The sequence below is a fragment of the Cervus elaphus genome, chromosome 8 (assembly GCF_910594005.1).
Source record: "Cervus elaphus chromosome 8, mCerEla1.1, whole genome shotgun sequence".
In the NCBI taxonomy this organism is placed as follows: domain Eukaryota; kingdom Metazoa; phylum Chordata; class Mammalia; order Artiodactyla; family Cervidae; genus Cervus; species Cervus elaphus.
This window is the reverse complement of record NC_057822.1, coordinates 4388093-4405545: the sequence shown is the minus strand read 5'-3', so window position 1 is coordinate 4405545 and position 17453 is coordinate 4388093. Positions and strand designations below refer to the sequence as shown.

Sequence of the window (17453 nt, the reverse complement as noted above, 5' to 3'; positions counted from 1 at the left end):
TTAACAATAGCTGAAATAATAGTAATAGTAGCAAAGTAAGTACTGTGGTAAAAGTACTTTAATGTTCACATAAAAAGTATTAGCTCAGAATATGTTCAGTGACAGGATTCTTGGACAAAGGTACATGTCCGTTCCCAGTTTAGTTGGCTCAGCAAGCAGATCCATTATTTTATTTTCTTCAGATTAAACTGTAATTGGGGAGGGCAGGGAATCTATAGTCTGCTTAGACTTTTCAGAATCTTTAATAAGTTATTTGGTTTTGTGTTTTATGTCCTTTTACCTTTTTTCCCTCTCCATAGTAACATTCCAAATTATCCTCCTTTTGCAGGAAACCAAAAGTATTTTATATAAACTATGGAGCATAAGAGAGTCTATAAGGATGTATTGTACAACATGGGAAATACAGCCAGTATTTTGTAATAACTGTAAATGGAGTACAACTTTTAAAAGCTATTTTTAAAAAAGACTTGGTGATTTATTTAATGAAGATTATTCATGTCCCTTACCAATGTCTGCTTATGTGTAAATGAAACTGTTCCTATAGCACCTTACTTCAGATTACTCTCCAGAGGTATCCAGAAGGGATAAAGAACAAATAACAGTTTAAATCTTCCCATGATGTTTTCTGACTGTAGCTCACTGTTTTCTTTGGGGTTTTGTTTGTAATTGATGAGATGAAATATTGGAGTCAGCTTAGGTTCTTGCTGGATATATACACAGTGACCTTATAGCCTGTTGTCTGCCTGCTTCCCTCTCTTTAGACTCCTGGAAGCCTCCTGATTCGGAAGGCAAGAAGCAATATGACAGGGAGTTTCTGCTGGATTTCCAGTTCATGCCAGCGTGTATTCAGAAACCAGAGGGCCTGCCTCCCATCAGTGACGTGGTTCTTGACAAGGTAAGCTGAGCACTCAGCGAAAGCTATGTCTTTTTGGTGGGAACTGGTTTTTAACTATCAGGGCAAATATGTGAAAAGAAAGTGGAAATCGCTCAGTCGTGTCCAGCTTTCTGTAACCTGTCAGACTCCTCTGACCACGGAATTCTCCATACCAGAATACTGGAGTGGGTAGCCATGCCCTTCTCCAGGGGATCTTCCCAACCCACAGATCGAACCTAGGCCTCCCGCCTTACAGGTGGGTTCTTCACTGTCTGAGCCACCTGGGAAGCCTAAGATGCTGCAGTGGGTAGCCTGTCCCTCCTCCCGCAGACCTTCCCGACCCAGGAGTCGACCAGGGATCTCCTGCACTGCAGGTGGATTCTTTACCAGCTGAGCTTCCGGGGACGCCCCCATAATATGTGAAGTATGAACAATTTTTAGAAATTGTTAAAGTGACATTTGAATTAAATGTTTCATTAAGCATTATTGGGTCTTAGGTTTACTATAGCTCATAGTAATTATGGGGTTTGGCTCATATTTGAGTGGTAAAGTTTTAAAATTTATTGTTGGCTTATTACAGCTATTTCCTAGTGATAAGGTGGAAATTGTGTGTCTTCTGCACTAATACACCTAAGGAGATGTAGACCTGTTTCTGCACTGTGCTAAAATCTCAATAGGGAATTAGAGTAGCATTGAGGATAGATCAGAAACCTAGATAAGTATTTGGCAGATCAAACTTAAGTGGGAGGAAGCGTAATTCAAATAGTATAACTCAGAATTTCCCCAGTGGATACTTATAGGTGGATGAGTCTTTAATCTTGTGCAAATAGATAGGTACCCTTTTTCTTTACATTTGATCTTAATGGTACATACAGAAAATTAGTACAATCAGTGTTTATTTCATCTGTTCATCAATTTAAAGATGTAAAGTCAGGGGTATATTTGCCAGAATAACTGTACATACATCAGTGATGAACCAGTTCTGGTGACTAAGCTCTCATTTTATAGAGGTACTGTTAATCCCTAAGTAAAGTGTAGTTGGTAACTTTCTTGCAGAGTGAGATCCAGTTCTTACTGAGAATCCCTGTAGCTGCTTATCCAGACTTTATTTGTAGCATTTGTTCTCTTAGAGCAACAGATCTTCTTCCTTCTCTTGCTAAGTCTTCTTTCTTAGTTGCTTATGGGAAAACAATTGAATGACTGGTGGTACTAATTTAAGACTACTTCAGTATTCAGAGAACAAGCTTTGTTATCCCCACTGAATGAGACTGTCCTCTTAGAAAATGTTTTTTCCTGTCTGCCTGCCTTATCTGTTTGACTTTGGCCAATGATGAGTTGATTTCTCACTAAGCTACTTAGCTTTGCTGAGTCTATAGTCACATTACATGCTTATACAAAGCCAGATATCTCCGATTAACAAAGCACACAAAATGAGATTTTAAATGGATCACCATAGAGAATTCCTTGGCAGTCCACTGGTTAGGACTTGGCACTTTAATTTTGGGGATCCAGGTTAAATCCCTGGTTAGGGAACTAAGATCCCACAAGCCCTGTGGCACAACCAAAAACTAAAGTCATCCTACATGAAACTTGTCTCCTTTTGAGAGGTGTTGTCCACTCAAATTACATTCTTTGCTGACCGTAAGTTAGTAGCACCCAAACCAAAACATGCTATATCAGGTTTATTATAGGCGGGTGCTTTAACGACCCTGGAAAATCATTCAGAAATTCGGCCGTCATCCATAAGCTCTCAAAATAGCTTGTCTTGTGCTATTCTGCTGGTCCTAAAGTGTCAAGTGAGCTGGGAATTTTAGACCTGATCATTCCAAGGCAACCAGGAAACCACTGTTGACCTAGGGCTCTACAGCTAGCCCAGGAGACTCGGTCACGATTCAGCTTGGACTCCCACTGGTTCAGAAAGCCAGCTCTGTCTTGTCAGCTGACACAACCTTTTAGTCTCGGACTTTGTCTTTGTGGCACTGATCGCTCTGAAACTTGTATTAAGCTTCCCTTTGCTTCTCTGTGCAGATCAATCAACCAAAATTGCCAATGCGAACTCTGGATCCTCGGATTTTGCCTCGAGGACCAGACTTTACTCCAGCCTTTGCAGATTTTGGAAGGCAAGCCCCTGGTGGAAGAGGTGTACCTGTAAGTGCAAGTTCCCTACAAACCAATTAGTTAGAAACTGTCATAGACTTCATGACATCTTGTCTAATGTCAGGAAAGCGACTTTTATTCTTTGATTCTTCTAACCAAGAAGAGGAAGTAGAAGAGGTGAAGACTATCCTTTCCGTACTAATATTCAAACAAATAAAGAATACACTTGAGTTTCAAGTTTTTATTTGAAAGAAGCTGCTCTGCATTAATTTGGTCTTGAATTTTTTTTTTCCCGTATTTTTTCAGTTGAAAGACCTGCACATGGGTTAAAAATAGAACCAACCTTATATAGGATCCCTGTTTTGTCTTGAGGTGTCCCGATATACTAGAGATGTCTGATGACATTCAGCTAATGGTCATCTCTTTGTCTTTGTTTCTACAGATTTGCAAAGTGCAGAGCAGGCATGGACTGCCAATTCTGGAACAGAGCAAAGCCCCAGCTTCCACTCCACTGGCGATGTCGCACCCACCCCTGAAGAGCCTGCCTCTAGGGGTGCGCTGAATCCTTTTTTAAAAAAAAAAACAAACAGTAGTTTCTGGTGTCACATTTCCTGTTTTGCTCTTCTCACTTACTGTAAGTCGTGAAGTCAAAATATGAAAACATGATATATACAAAAGAGTGCAGTACTGGTAAACTGCAGATTGCCTTCACACTCCCAGCGGCAGCTCTTCAGCGGTGGAAGTGGCATCACCCATGGAGTTACGCTGGGCACTGCACTGAGCAGAGTTTGACAGGCTCTGCCTACTCCCTGCTTTGGAGACTTGTAGAAAGCATTGGGGTGAGGTTGCCAGTGATGTGAATACCTCTTTTTCCCCAACTTGGAATGATATAGAGAGAACTTAATCTAAAGTTCTGAAGGAGTTCAGGGTTTGATGTACATTTGTGGATCACCCTGTTTATGCTACTTTATGTTTGTAAAAATATATTTATAGAAGGTGGCACTTTTTATTTCCCCATCACCTTTTTATTTCGGGAATGGCAACTTCTGAAACTTGCTCTGAAATAAGATTACGCCTTCTGACAACAAATCACACTTTGTAGATACTTGAATTATTTGCCTAACCAAACACTGATTGAAAACACTGGAATGTCTGTACCGTGTCAGAGACTTTATAAAACCTAGAGAAAATTTTAATTTGAAGCATACTTTTTATTGAGCATCACCTTCTTAAAGACCCCTGTGTGTATAATATTCTATTCTTACTCAGGTTTGAAATTTAAATTTATCTAATTTCTCTAAATACCAAATTAAAAATTTTTTTCTGAAGTTGGAATTTCCTCACCAGAAAGTCTTAGAAAGCAGCTTTCTAGAAACTATTTTATAACTGTTTTTCAGTATTATTTCCCTTCATTGGTGGGTTAAATTTATATTTGTTAATCTTTGTTTTCATTTTGGTTTGAGTTTATATCTTTGTTTTGCCAAACATTTGAAATAATGTTGATGCCATTTTGATTATTCTCTGGTTAATATCTGTGGTTATCATGTTGCTCAATTTTGTTCATATGTCACTCACAGAAGATATGAATTGTTGCATCTCCTCTTCCAGTGTATACTGTCAGTTTTCATTATCAGCTTGCTATTGTCTGATAATCAGGTATAGCTTAAAGGAGGTATTATGAATTAAGCATAGCTGTATCTCACTCAAAATACTGAAACTAGAGAATGAGTTTTTAAAATAACTGTCCCAGTGTATATTTGCCCAGGAATGTATTTGCCTATGTATATCAGGTAAATAATTATTTAGTGCAAAGTAATGTGACAGGAGATGAACCATTGTCAATAACTTGTAGAGTCTCCAAAAATATTCACTTTAATTGTTTAACTCACTTTCTTTTCATAGCTCTGTCAATTTTCTACATGCTGTTTTTTAAGTGGAATTGTGATCAATCAGGGTAATATTGATACATTGAGTCTTAATATAAGTAATTATTCTTCCTACAGTTCCCATAGCTAACAAATATTCTCCATTTAATTAGTCCAGCTTACTTGGTATATTGGTGAAGATAAAGATGGGAATTTTAAAGAATATATATAACATATAAAGGAACAATCAATAATGCTGCTTGGGGAAAAAAAAAGGCAGCCTACTCTTCATTGTTTTTGGCTCCATACAACTTCCAAATTGGCTTGTAAATAATTACCATCCAAAATTGTTAAGATCTACTAGGTATGCTTCTTAGTCTAGCTTTAGTTGCTATGACTCCTGGTATAAACTTTCCTGCAACAGACTTGTTATAAAATATTTTTAATGTGTAGCAATTATATTAGTGTCACACAGTTATATATAATTTTTAACCATAAAAGTTCATCTTTTGATGAAAGTGCCCAGGCAGTATCATCTCTGTAGTTTTTTTAAAGTCTAGTTACTTGGCTATTGTAGTGTTAATTTTGATAATAATCTGTTTGCAGATATCACAGAATGTGCCTCAAAAGATATGTGTTGAGAAAGGGGCTGTAGACCTAGACCAGTAACTTGCCATTCATGTTCATTTTACCCAAATGTGAGATTCACTGAACTGTGATGAAAATCCTACATACAGAGGCGTTTCCTAAGCATGTATCATCCTTTTCTCCCTCAAAGGAATTGTTGGTTATGTCTCTTAAAAAAAAAAAAAAAGCTACAGTGCATATTGGTCCTATTTTCTTTGGTTATCCAAGTAACCAGAAAAGTTTGAGGTTTTAGTCTCTGAGTGAGATAGAAGCAATATATATTAAATTCTACAACAGAGATCAGTATAGTTTCTTATGTAATACATTTAAGAAATGTGGACCCTGCAAACATTATACTTTGAAGTTCATCTTCTCACCATCAGTCAGAATTTTTTGTCTTTCAAGCAAGGAAACCAGGCTCTATTTCTTTTTATATGTTCCATAACTCTTAGCACAGGATCCTAGAATTTTATCTGTATTTAGTAAATAAAGTCATTCATTACCCATGGTACAACTTTTGAATGATACTGTAAATCTGACAATTTATATTAAGTTTTTCACACACAAAAAGGATACAGCGTGTTTAAAGGTTTTTATACCAATCTGCATATCACTTTTTAAAAAATTTCTTTTTTTTCTTTGGTATTCATGATGATATTGTACAGCCTGATATTGTACTTAGTTTTTAAGGTCCTTTTCCATGCCTTACTATTATATATCCCATGACCCTACTAATAACTTCTGTAGGTACGATAAGCATTTAATATGTGAGATGGTTTAAGTTCAGCAAAGTTGAGACTTTGCTCGTAGTAACTTTGCTCGTAAGTGGCAGAATTGTGTTCAAGAGACCACAGTTCTTCTGTCTTCTAATCTGCCTCTCTTCTCCGCTTCACCATAGCCATTCCAGGCATTGATGTTCCAGTGAATCATTCTGAGTATAAACTGAAGAATGTTAGAGATTAATTAATCAAGCATGTTAAGCATTTATAAGAATAATAAGACTCAGTATACTTGGGTAAATATTTGTGAGCAGTATCTTAGTTTTATCCAGAGATATTTAAATTTGTCTTGGGAGGTTGCACATGGGTTATAATTTCAATTTTTTAATCCAGGACTTTAAAAAAAAAGTCATTTTTTCATGACTTTTTTGAGTTTGAAACACTGTTGTTATCTACTTATTTAATATTTCTCACATCTCTTTGCTGCTTGTCTGAAATTCACTTATATTTGTCTTGGGACAGATAGAGTTGTTTCATAAATCATATTTATTTTTTATAAATCTCAAACTTTCATTGGTATTTGCAATGTCTTTTTTGGAAATGAACATTTTCTAACTTTATGCAAACGTAATTAAAATTATATCCACAATTTATACTGTGGCTCTTAAATGATTTTGGCATAATACCTTTTATTATACCCACCAATCATTGTTTTTTACAAGTTTCTATGTGCAGATGCATGGATTAAATTGAATATCTGTGATCTGTTTATTTGAATTTTATCCAAACTTTAAAAAGGATAGTAACCAACATGAATTAACAGTCGAATATATTTTGCATTATAAAAACCAGACAATACGTGGTTTACTGCCTTTTCTTAACAGTTCTTTTGCCTGAACTATCAAGGTTTCAGTAAGAAATAAATCTTATAGTAGTGCTGTATGGTTTAGCAGCTCTTCCCAGGTTGATACTTTCCCAGTCTGATGATCTTCTTTAGTTCTATCTTAGTTATGCCATGTGTTTATTTGACTTTTTTTTTTTTTTCCCCATTTCATTTGTTAGATTACAAAATAATCTAACATTATATCGTTAGTACTGAGTCCTTAGCTAGACATATTTGATTGGTGTGTATTGCCCAGAAATTCTAAGCTTTGATCCTGAAACATCCTTAATACTGCTGTTTCTAATTAGGGCGCATGGTCAAGGAAGGGTATGAGAATAATTAATTCTGAGATGGGTGATGTGTAAAGGCTTTGAAGCTTATCAAAGTCCTCAGACCATGTTTCTCTCAAATATGTCTTTCTGTATGAAGTATGACCTTTTATTTATTTTCTTTATTGGATGATAATTGCTTTAGTTTCTACTTAAAGGGCAGTGTCGGAGCATTAAGTGAGATAGGATTCTGGTCTTTGTGTCTTGTGTGAAGCATTTCTTTTTTCTCCTCCTTTTTTCCTCTTGAAACCTAACTGTAATATTTCCTCATTGTTCAGAGAAGGACCTGTCAGAAAAAGTAAGGGCAGTCAGTATCCCAGGTCTTGGATTGGTCGTAAGCAGAACTCAATATCACTCCAGATATTTAATCTTAAAAAAATATTTCTAGGCATTTAGAATAGCATTTATTAGGAACATTTTAATACATAGAATACAACTTTTAACTTACCCATTACTGTTACAGTAACATTTCTGATTTGATGATCAGTGTGACATGCTAACATACATTGGTTTTAACAGAATGAGCATAGTGGGACTCTGGGAGGAGCAAAGAGCTGACAAAGAAAGGCCTTTTTTTCAGGGAGCGATTTAGTTGGATTTCATTATGACATAAGGAAGATTTATTTTAGTATTTCTGGCCCAGCAAACTTAGAGGGATCTATTAAGATCTACAGTCAGTCTGGGTGTCTATGCTGTAGATAATTTTCATGGTAAGGGTGTATTTGCATTGTACAGTGAAAGTTTAGAGTTTTTGAAGCAGATTTGCAACTGTGGTGATCTCTCTCTCTGAATTTTTGTAGTTGTTCAAGTGACTAGTCCAAAGTCACATAACAAGTTAAAAAGAAAAAGAGAAGCAGCAGTTTCACTTAGAGTAGTCTTTTTTGTTAGATACAATAGCTTTTCCAGACATATCTCATTTAGGACATCAGGGTCAAAAATTGTAGTCGTGGTGTACACTACAGTGATGACATTCTAGCACAACATGCCCCCCCACCAAAAAAAAATCACGTCTCAGTTGAATGACTGATACCCATCTTGGCATCTAGAAGTGTTTCCTGTGGTCGTCAATCCTAACTTGAGCAGCACAGCAGAGACGGTAGATTGTAAGTACTCTGTGTGGATGTAATAAAGAATACTCTTGTCCTAGCTGTTGAATGTTGGACCACGGAGATCTCAGCCTGGCCAGAGAAGAGAACCCAGGAAGATCATCACGGTCTCCGTGAAAGAAGACGTGCACCTGAGAAAGGCGGAGAACGCCTGGAAGCCCAGTCAGAGACGCGACAGTCAAGCTGAGGATCCCGAAAACATCAAAACCCAGGTGAGGACAAGGGACACGCCAATGCTGTTCTGAAATTATGATGGTATTATTTTGTCTTTTTGCCCTGTTAATAAAAGGTTTTTCCTAATTTTTTCTTACTACAGGCATTATTCTTAAAGCTATCATAAATGCCAACAACCTGTTTTCTCTTGAAGTTGCATTCTGTGTGCTTTTCAAAGCACACAGTATATTTCGAGGGTTCACAGGTCATAGAATTCTGTCATTCACACTTAGATCAATATTTGCTTTTCTTAAAAATGTGTTTTTAGATTCTTATTCATTGTCCTGTGGTAGGCTAGTTAGTATCTTGCTTTTTGTTTCATTTCTAATAAGTTAGAATTTAGAAATACATCTTATTTACAGTCCTTGGTAATAAAATTGAACTATTTGCATCTTTTTGTGCATATCTTCCCTTAGAACTCCTTAGGGTAAATTGAATGAATTCCTTTAATCCACACAAATTTGTTTTTGTGTGTCAATTTATATAAAGCCTCTCTTCATCTTTTGCTGTACACACAGGCCAGTTCCTATCCCTGTGTTACCTCTACTATATCCTTTAGATGTTTTTGACTCTAATTAAGATAACTAATTTGATACTAATTAAGATACTAATAGTATGTGCCTTATGGAACACTGTGAAATTTAAATGAAGTGATACAAAGCACTTGCACCTGACGTGGTTCTGGGAGCCCAGTTACGTTCTTAGTATGATAACGTCCCTGGGAAAGAGATGTGCCTTACAAATCCGATTGTGATTGAGCACCAGCACAGAATCTCATACACGGTAGATACTCAATAAATACTTGTTGAACAATAAACTTAGCAGCAAAGCTGTTCATACCGTCAGGACCAAGACAAACTGGTGCATCACAAGCCGTTTTGTCAGACCCAAATCTGCTGCTTGCCTTTGTTCATCTTTCTCGCAGTTGCCCCAGTTGTTTGTCCCAAGGGCATCCAGCTCCAGATTCACTAAAATCGAGTACCTAATCTTCCCTGAAGATTTCTCAACCTTTAAAGAAAATCTTCTACATTCCTCCTTCCATTCCCTCTGAGAAGTACTTAATGAATAGGGACCTAAAAGCTTTAAATTTCCCGCTAGTTATTTATCATTGAAGATGAAGATGTCTTCTTTTAGTGTTTAAGGCACTTGTATCAGTGCCTTACTGCGTTAGATTCTTACAACACCTGGGAAGGCAGGAATACATGTTTTCTCTTTTTTTCATGTGAGGAAACTGAAGCTTGGAGGAGGTACTCACAGCCATTGTGGTTACTGAGTAGTCCATTTTTTGTGAACTTGTACCTCTCTCTATTCTGTAGCAGAGTTCTCCCTGTTTTTAAAAAATTTTCTGTTGAAGTAAAGTTGATTTAGAAACTAAATCTAATTTCTAGTTCTAAATCAACTAAAGTCGTGTTAAGTTTCTAGTATACGGCAAAGTGATTCAGAGATGTGTGTGTGTACATATAGATATGTATTTATTTTCATATTATTTTCCATTGTGTTTTATGACAAGATATTGACTATAGTTCCCTGTGCCATACAGTAGAACCTTGTTGTTTGTCTGTTTTATATATAGTATGTGTATTTGCTATTCCCAGACTCTAATTTATCCCTTCCCCACCCCCTCTCCCCTTTTGTATTTAGATCTGTAAGTCTGTTTCTATTTTTAAGTAAGTCCGTTTATATCATTTTAGATACCATATGTAAGTGATATCATAGATATTTGTGTTTTTCTGTGTTACTTAGTATGATAATCTCTAGGTCCATCTACATTGCTGCAAATGGCATTATTTCATCCTTTTTATGACTGAGTAGTATTTCATTTTATGTGTGTGTGTGTGTGTGTTTGCGTGCATATATATTTATGTGATATAGGTATGTATCACATCTTCTTTATCCAGTCTTCTGTCTGTGACCTTGTAGGTTGTTCCATGTCTTGGCATTCATAAATAATGCTGCTGTGAACATGGGAATGCATGTATCTTTTCAAATGATAGTTTTGTCTGGATATATGCCCAGGAGTGGAATTGCTGTATCATATGACAACTCTACTGTCAGTTTTTTAAGGAACCGCTATACTGTCTTCCATAGTAGCTGCACCGTTTACATTCCCACCAAAAGTATAGGAGGGTTCCCTTTTCTCCACACCCTTTCCAGCTCTTGTTTTTTTGGAGACTTTTTAATGATGGCTATTCTGACTAAGTTCTCCCCATTATTAATTATTTCAGAACCAGAATAATTATATTAACTTTGAGGTATCATTAATTAGTTCAGTTTTCTTTATTGAATAGATACAGCAAATCCAGTGCAGGATTGATAGACTTCTTATTCAGGGCCAATACATCCTCCTTTTCTTGACACTTTTCCTTCTCAGTATAGAGCATCTTTGCTTCACTCCCTCCCTTTTTGTGTTTTCATTCTTCTCTGCACGGGTCTACCCCGTGTTGACCCGTTGTTCCTCCTATTACTCTTTTTCCATCTTTTTGTCAAGACAATAGTTTTATTGTTGCCGCCACTTCCAGAAAAGTCTTTCACTCTAACGTTTGTTCCTACCACTCTATTTATAGCAACATTATGAATGATCACCAGTGGATACTGTAAGAATTAATCTTCTTGAAACATTTCTAGGAAATCATTACTAATGACGTATCTAGGCTCCTTCCACATACATACACTACAGTTGCGATTCTGCTGCTCAGGCCACTATTTCATCTCTCTTCTCCTCTTGATACAGTAATCCCACTGCTGCTGCCCGACTCATCTCTAATGGGCTGATTTTTACCTCCTCACTCTAGCTTCTAACTTATTGTCCTGTCATTTTCTTTCCCACTAGTCCTCTGATCTTTCCTTACTGTTTTCCAATCCTGCAATAGAAGAGCCTCAATAACAATTCCTTTCTGAAATATTTCCCTTCCTAAAATATCTTCTGTGCCCCTGCCACTCTTTTTTCTTGTGGCCAGCTTTTTTTTGCCCTGTATATTCTGGCCCCATTCTCATTTCCTTCTAAAGGTATTTCCTCACTAACCCATTACAACCCTCACTTCTCTGGCTTCTAATCAACCTCATGCTTTGCTCTGTCATTTCTCTTGTAACTTTCCTGTCTTTGAAGCTGAATTTTGATGGTTTTGATTACTGTGCCTTATGCTTTATTTGTACCTAAATGAAATTACAAAACATCAAGTAGATATTCAGTTATAATGAATAAATGACTTTTGGTCAGTGTTTTGTTTTTTGATACTGGAGATTTCCTTTTTCAATTAACGTATAAATTGACATTACTTTTTAGGTGTACAATATAATCATTCGCTGTTTGTATGTATATTGCAAAATGATCACAGTTAGCCTACTTAATGTCCATCATCATGTAGAATTTTATTGTTGTGGTAAAAACTCTTCAGATGTGCAAAACAGTATTATTTTCCTTGTGTTTTCATTTTTATTGGCGTATTGGTGATTTACTTTGTGTTGGTTTCAGGTGTACGGCATAAGTGAGTCAGTTACACGTCCACATGAACTCGCTCTTTTTTAGATTCTTTTTCCACACCGGTCATTACAGAGCAGGGTTCCCTGTGCTACACAGTAGGTCCCTAGTTGTTGTTGTTGTTGTTGTTTTTGTTGTTCAGCCGCTGAACTCGTTGTGACCCCGTGGACTACAGCATGTGCCCGGCTTCCTTCCCTGTCCTTCGCCATCTCCCATAGCTTGATCAGACTCACATCCGTTGAGTCAGTCAGTCATCCATCTGACATCTCGTCCTCTGTCATCCCCTTCTTCTTCTGCCTTCAGTCTTTCCTAGCATCCGGGTCTTTTTCAGTGAGTTGGCTCTTCACATTAGCTGGCCAAAGTACGGGAGCTTCAGCTTCAGCATCAGTTCTTCCAATGAATATTTGGGATTGATTTCCTTTAGGATTGACTGGGTTGATCCCTTTGCTGTCCAAAGGACTCTCAAGAGTCTTCTCCAACACCACAGTTCAAAAGCATCAATTTGGCCTTCAGCCTTCTTTATCATCCGACTCTCACATGCATACAAGACTGCTGGAAAAACATATACAGTAGTGTGTTTATGTTAATCCCAATCTCTCAACTTTTTCCTATCCCCCTTTTCCCTCTGGTAACCATATGTTTGTTTTCTACATCTATGACTTTGTTTCTGTGTTCTAAATAAGTTCATTTGGACCTTTTTTTTTAAAATTATTATTCTACATATAAACAATATCATATGATATTTGCAACAGCCTTATTAACTATAGTCACTTACTGTACATTGCTTCAATAAATACCCTTTTTGTTTTCCTGTTTTTCTAAGCTTAATATTTTCTGATATATTTGAAGATCTGAAGGCTGGGTTTTAGTTTCACTTTTATTTTGTTGTATACACAAATTAAAGTCTTAGACCTAAATGATGCTATCTCAGTTGATACAGGCAATTTGGAGAAGTGCAGTGACTCCCTCATCCCTAATAAACTTGAAATTTTTTCTACTCTATAAAAGTGAGGCTGACTTACTGCTTTAAAAGTTGACGATATGATTTTTTAAAATTTAAATAGATTTATTTACTATCTCTGTCTGGAGAAAACTTTATGCACTGGTACACTTTGTAAAAATCCCTGTATTCAGATTAAATTATATAAGGATCAAATAAAACATTTTATGGGTTTTTCAGTTATTATATCATGGTTTCATGGATTTTTACAACTTCGTATTTTTACTGGGGCATAGTTAGGTTTCCTTCTTTGTTTATGGTTCTATAATTCTTGCCAAACACGTGGTCATGTTACTGCCACCACAATCAAGATGTAGAAGATTGCCGTCAGCCCCCTGAAATTTCCTCCTCTGCTTTATATTCTTCCTCTGCTGCTCTTGCTCGCTTCTGGCAGTCAGTCACGTATGTTTACCCCTCTGCGTGTGTACACATGCGTTTGTGCGCTCAGGCACATCTGGCTCTGTGACCCCATGAGCTGTAGCCCACCAGGCTCCTTTGTCCATGGAATTTTCCAGGCAAGCATACTGGAGTAGGTTGCCATTTCCTACTCCAAGGGATCAAACCTGCATCTCTCGCCCCTCCTACACTGGCAGGTGGGTTCTTCGCCTGGAAGGTGCCTGTAATGTTGTCTTTCCAGAATGTCATATAAATATGGAATCGTTAAACTCTTTTCCAGGATGGTTACTGGCAAGGCATGAGAGTTTCAATAGTCCAGTCTTCAGCAGCGCATATCGTTTTCTGTTCTGTAAATTTTAACCATCCTAATGGATGTGTGATATCTCAGTGTCGTTTCAGTTTGCACTTCCCAAAAGACCAGTGTGTTGAATGAGGACATTTTTTCATGTGCTTATTTGCTATTTGTGTATATTCTTTAGTACAGTTTTCTTTATATCTTTTGGCCTGTTTCGTTGGTTGGTATGCTGTCTTATTGAATTTTGAGAGGGTTTTTTTTTTTTTAATTATTATTCTGCATATAAAGCCTTTGTCAAATGTGTATTTTTTTTAAAAAGTTTTCCCCCAATCTGTGGTTTGTTTTTTCATTTTATTAGTATCTTTAGCCAAGCATAAGTTTTTAACTTTGATGATGCTCAATTTATCGATTTTTTCATTCCCACATTGTGCTTTAGCTGTCTCATTTAAAAAATCTGTACATTTAAGAATACAGAATTTTTTGGAGAAGGAAATGGCAACCCACTCCAGTCTTCTTGCCTGGAGAATTCCATGGACAGAGGATCCTGGTGGGCTACAGTCCCCAAAGAGTTGGAGACGACTGAGTGAATAAACCTTTGAAATTAAAAACAAAACAAAAAAAGTACAAAATTTTTGTCCTGCTCTGTTCTAAAAGTTTCTAATTTGGGATTTTACATTTCGGTTTGTGATCCTGTTTTAGTTAATTTTTGTGTTTTGTGTAAGGTATGAATCAAGATTTTTTTTAACTTATGGATATCCAGTTGTTCCAGCATCATTTATTGAAAAGACTTACCCTTTGTCCACTGAATTTTGTTTGCACCTTTGTTGAAAATTATATACGTGTGAGTCTATTTCTACACTTGTCATTCTGTTCTCGTGATTTATGTGTCTGTTCTCTGGCCAGTACCACTATCTGTGCATAGTAGCTTCATATAGCAAGTGTTGAAATTAGGTTGTATGTCTTCCAGTTTTTGTTATTTTTTGAAATTGTTAAGCTGTTCTAGTTTTTGTTTTTCCATTTCTACTGAAGAATCAACTTCTTGATTTCTACTCTTTCCCCCCTCCAAAAAACACCTCATCAGGTATTTTATTTTGGTTGTGTTAAATCTGTAGATCTCTTTGGATAAAACTGGTAACTTAACAGTAATGAGTTTTATAATACAGGAACATGATATAGATCTCTTATTTATTTTGGTGCTTCTCGATTTCTTTCATCAATCACTTATACATTTCATCACACAACTCTTACGGATATTTTCATAGATTCTTATCTACGTACTTCATGGTTCTGGTGCTGTTATAGATTGTACTTTTAAAAAATGTAATTTCTAGTTGTTTATTGCTAATACATAAAAATAACATCGATTTTTGTATATTGACTTTTGTCCTACAAACCTGCTAGACTCACTTAGTGTCTACTTTTATAGATTTCTTATGATTTTTCTGTGAAGACAGTCATTTGTGAAAAGGGAATTTTTATTTCTTCCTTTAGATCTGTATGGGTTGTAGTTCTTTTCCTTTGCATTATTCCGCTGAATAGGACCTCCAGTAAGATTTTGAATAGGAATGGTGAAAACAGATGTTTTTGTCTTGTTCTCACTGTTAGGGAGAAAATACTTATTCTTTCACCAGTGAGTAAGGTTATCAATGTCCTTTTTCTAGTTGAGGAAGTTCACTTCTATTTCTAATTTGATGAAGGTTTCTATAACATTGTAAGTAACTTCTGCCTAGTGTTTTATATGATAATTTATATTATACCATTTGTAGATGAAATTCTATTTTAGGATGTTTAAGTTATTTGCTATAAAGGGTTACGGATTGAAGTTAGGATGGCTAAAATCCTTTTTAACCTTTAACCTGTTAATCCTTAAATATGAATAAATTTATGAAAGTAAAATTGCTGGTTTAAGAGTTCTAGTACACATTGCCAAATTGCCCTTGGAAATGTGCCAAATGACAGTCCCACCAGTGGAGTGTGAATATACCTAGTTCCTTGAATTCTCATCAGTAGTGAAAAAAAAAATAGGTGGTATAAATTCTTAATATATAATAAAATAGATTTAATTATTTCTGTGACTCATTCACAGTCTTTGTTAACAGTTTAGGAAATTGCACTTATAAATTACAAATAAAATATTAGTCCTTATAGAAAGCATCATATTGTCACAGATAATATAATGTTTTCTTCCTTTTTGTGGTCCTTCTAGGAACTTTTTAGAAAAGTTCGAAGTATCTTAAATAAGTTGACACCACAGATGTTCAACCAACTGATGAAGCAAGTGTCAGGACTTACTGTTGACACAGAGGAGCGGCTGAAAGGAGTCATTGACCTGGTCTTTGAGAAGGCTATCGACGAACCCAGTTTCTCTGTGGCTTACGCAAACATGTGTCGATGTCTAGTAACGGTAAGAAGAGAGGAAGGAGTAAAACCAGAAATCTCCAAGAGGTATATTCTCCCCTCACTACATATTCTTCCCAGAAGTGTTAATGGGGCAGAGTAAAGGGGAGAATATATTTTTAGTACATGTAATATTCTCATTGTATAAAAATAGCCTTGCTTTTTTATAATGTATTTTCACCTCTGGAAGGGATATGGAGGTAAGACTGAAATAGGCATCATGTGGTCCCATGCAGTGTGGGGAAGACTAAAGAAGGTTAAAATTTGTAATGTGAAATTTTTGTCATGGGCAACTAGTTTTTCCTGGGGTATCATCTTATAGAAATAAAGCAAGTGCTTACATTTACATTTAGATTCAAAATTGGAAGGCATGTTGATTCTAAGTCTAGCCTTTGTATAAAACTGCTAGGATAGTTGTGGTCATAAAGGTTTCAAAACTGATGATACTCTCTTAGATACTATTAGATTTCTTTCTCTTTACATTGTCCACAGCCTGTCAAATCTAGGGCAAGAAAGAATGGGAGACCAAAGAGCTTCTGGTTAGTGTTCATTATCCTCTATTCTGCAGTCATAAAACTGCCATGTATCATCTGTGTTTTCTCTGCCTGTTACCAAGGTACCTGTATCAGAAATGTGTGTCCTTTAACATTTGAGTTTTTTCTTAATTATCACACCTTATTGTCATTGTGCCTATGAAAATTCAGAATTCCATCATTTTATACCAGTGTTTTTGAGTACCTGTGTTAAAAGTAGGTAAGTCTGTTGGGACTTAAGAAAAGTACATCTTCTGTCTTCAAGGGACTAAAAGTCCGTATTGGAGAAAAATAGCATTAGCAAGAAAAAAAAAATCACTCATAATGTATTTTGTGATGTTGTAGTGTCTTGATGCCTGATTGAATGATTCAGCCTGAAATATCAAGTTGAAAGAAAAAGAAATCACCATATTCATGGGAAATGACAAACTTTTCATATGAAGCAGGTAGTTTAGCCTGAATGGAGAGGAGTGGCGAGTACAAATATAGGGAAGGAGGAATGTACTCCCCGCAGGCTCAAGTCTCATGCAACAAGCATGGCATAAAGGCTTTGGAGTCTCATAGTGCTATGAGACTATGATAATTTAAACTTTAAATTCCAACTCTGCCATTTGCTGACTTTAACCTCAGAATAGTTACAT

At 36.3% G+C, this 17453-nt stretch overlaps 1 protein-coding gene across 32 annotated transcripts in view; it reads left to right on the top strand.

The window, feature by feature from the left end:
• Positions 1-17453, top strand: part of EIF4G3 (eukaryotic translation initiation factor 4 gamma 3) — a 342348-nt gene that overhangs the window by 268345 nt on the left and 56550 nt on the right. For 26 of the 32 annotated variants that reach the window (XM_043909093.1, XM_043909092.1, XM_043909090.1 and 23 more), the window contains 5 exons: positions 762-895; positions 2903-3022; positions 3414-3524; positions 8542-8712; positions 16089-16286. In XM_043909093.1, coding sequence (XP_043765028.1) covers positions 762-895; positions 2903-3022; positions 3414-3524; positions 8542-8712; positions 16089-16286 — 734 coding nt within the window. The remainder of the gene's footprint in view (positions 1-761; positions 896-2902; positions 3023-3413; positions 3525-8541; positions 8713-16088; positions 16287-17453) is intronic. The other 6 variants (XM_043909094.1, XM_043909089.1, XM_043909088.1 and 3 more) reach the window with 1 other exon arrangement.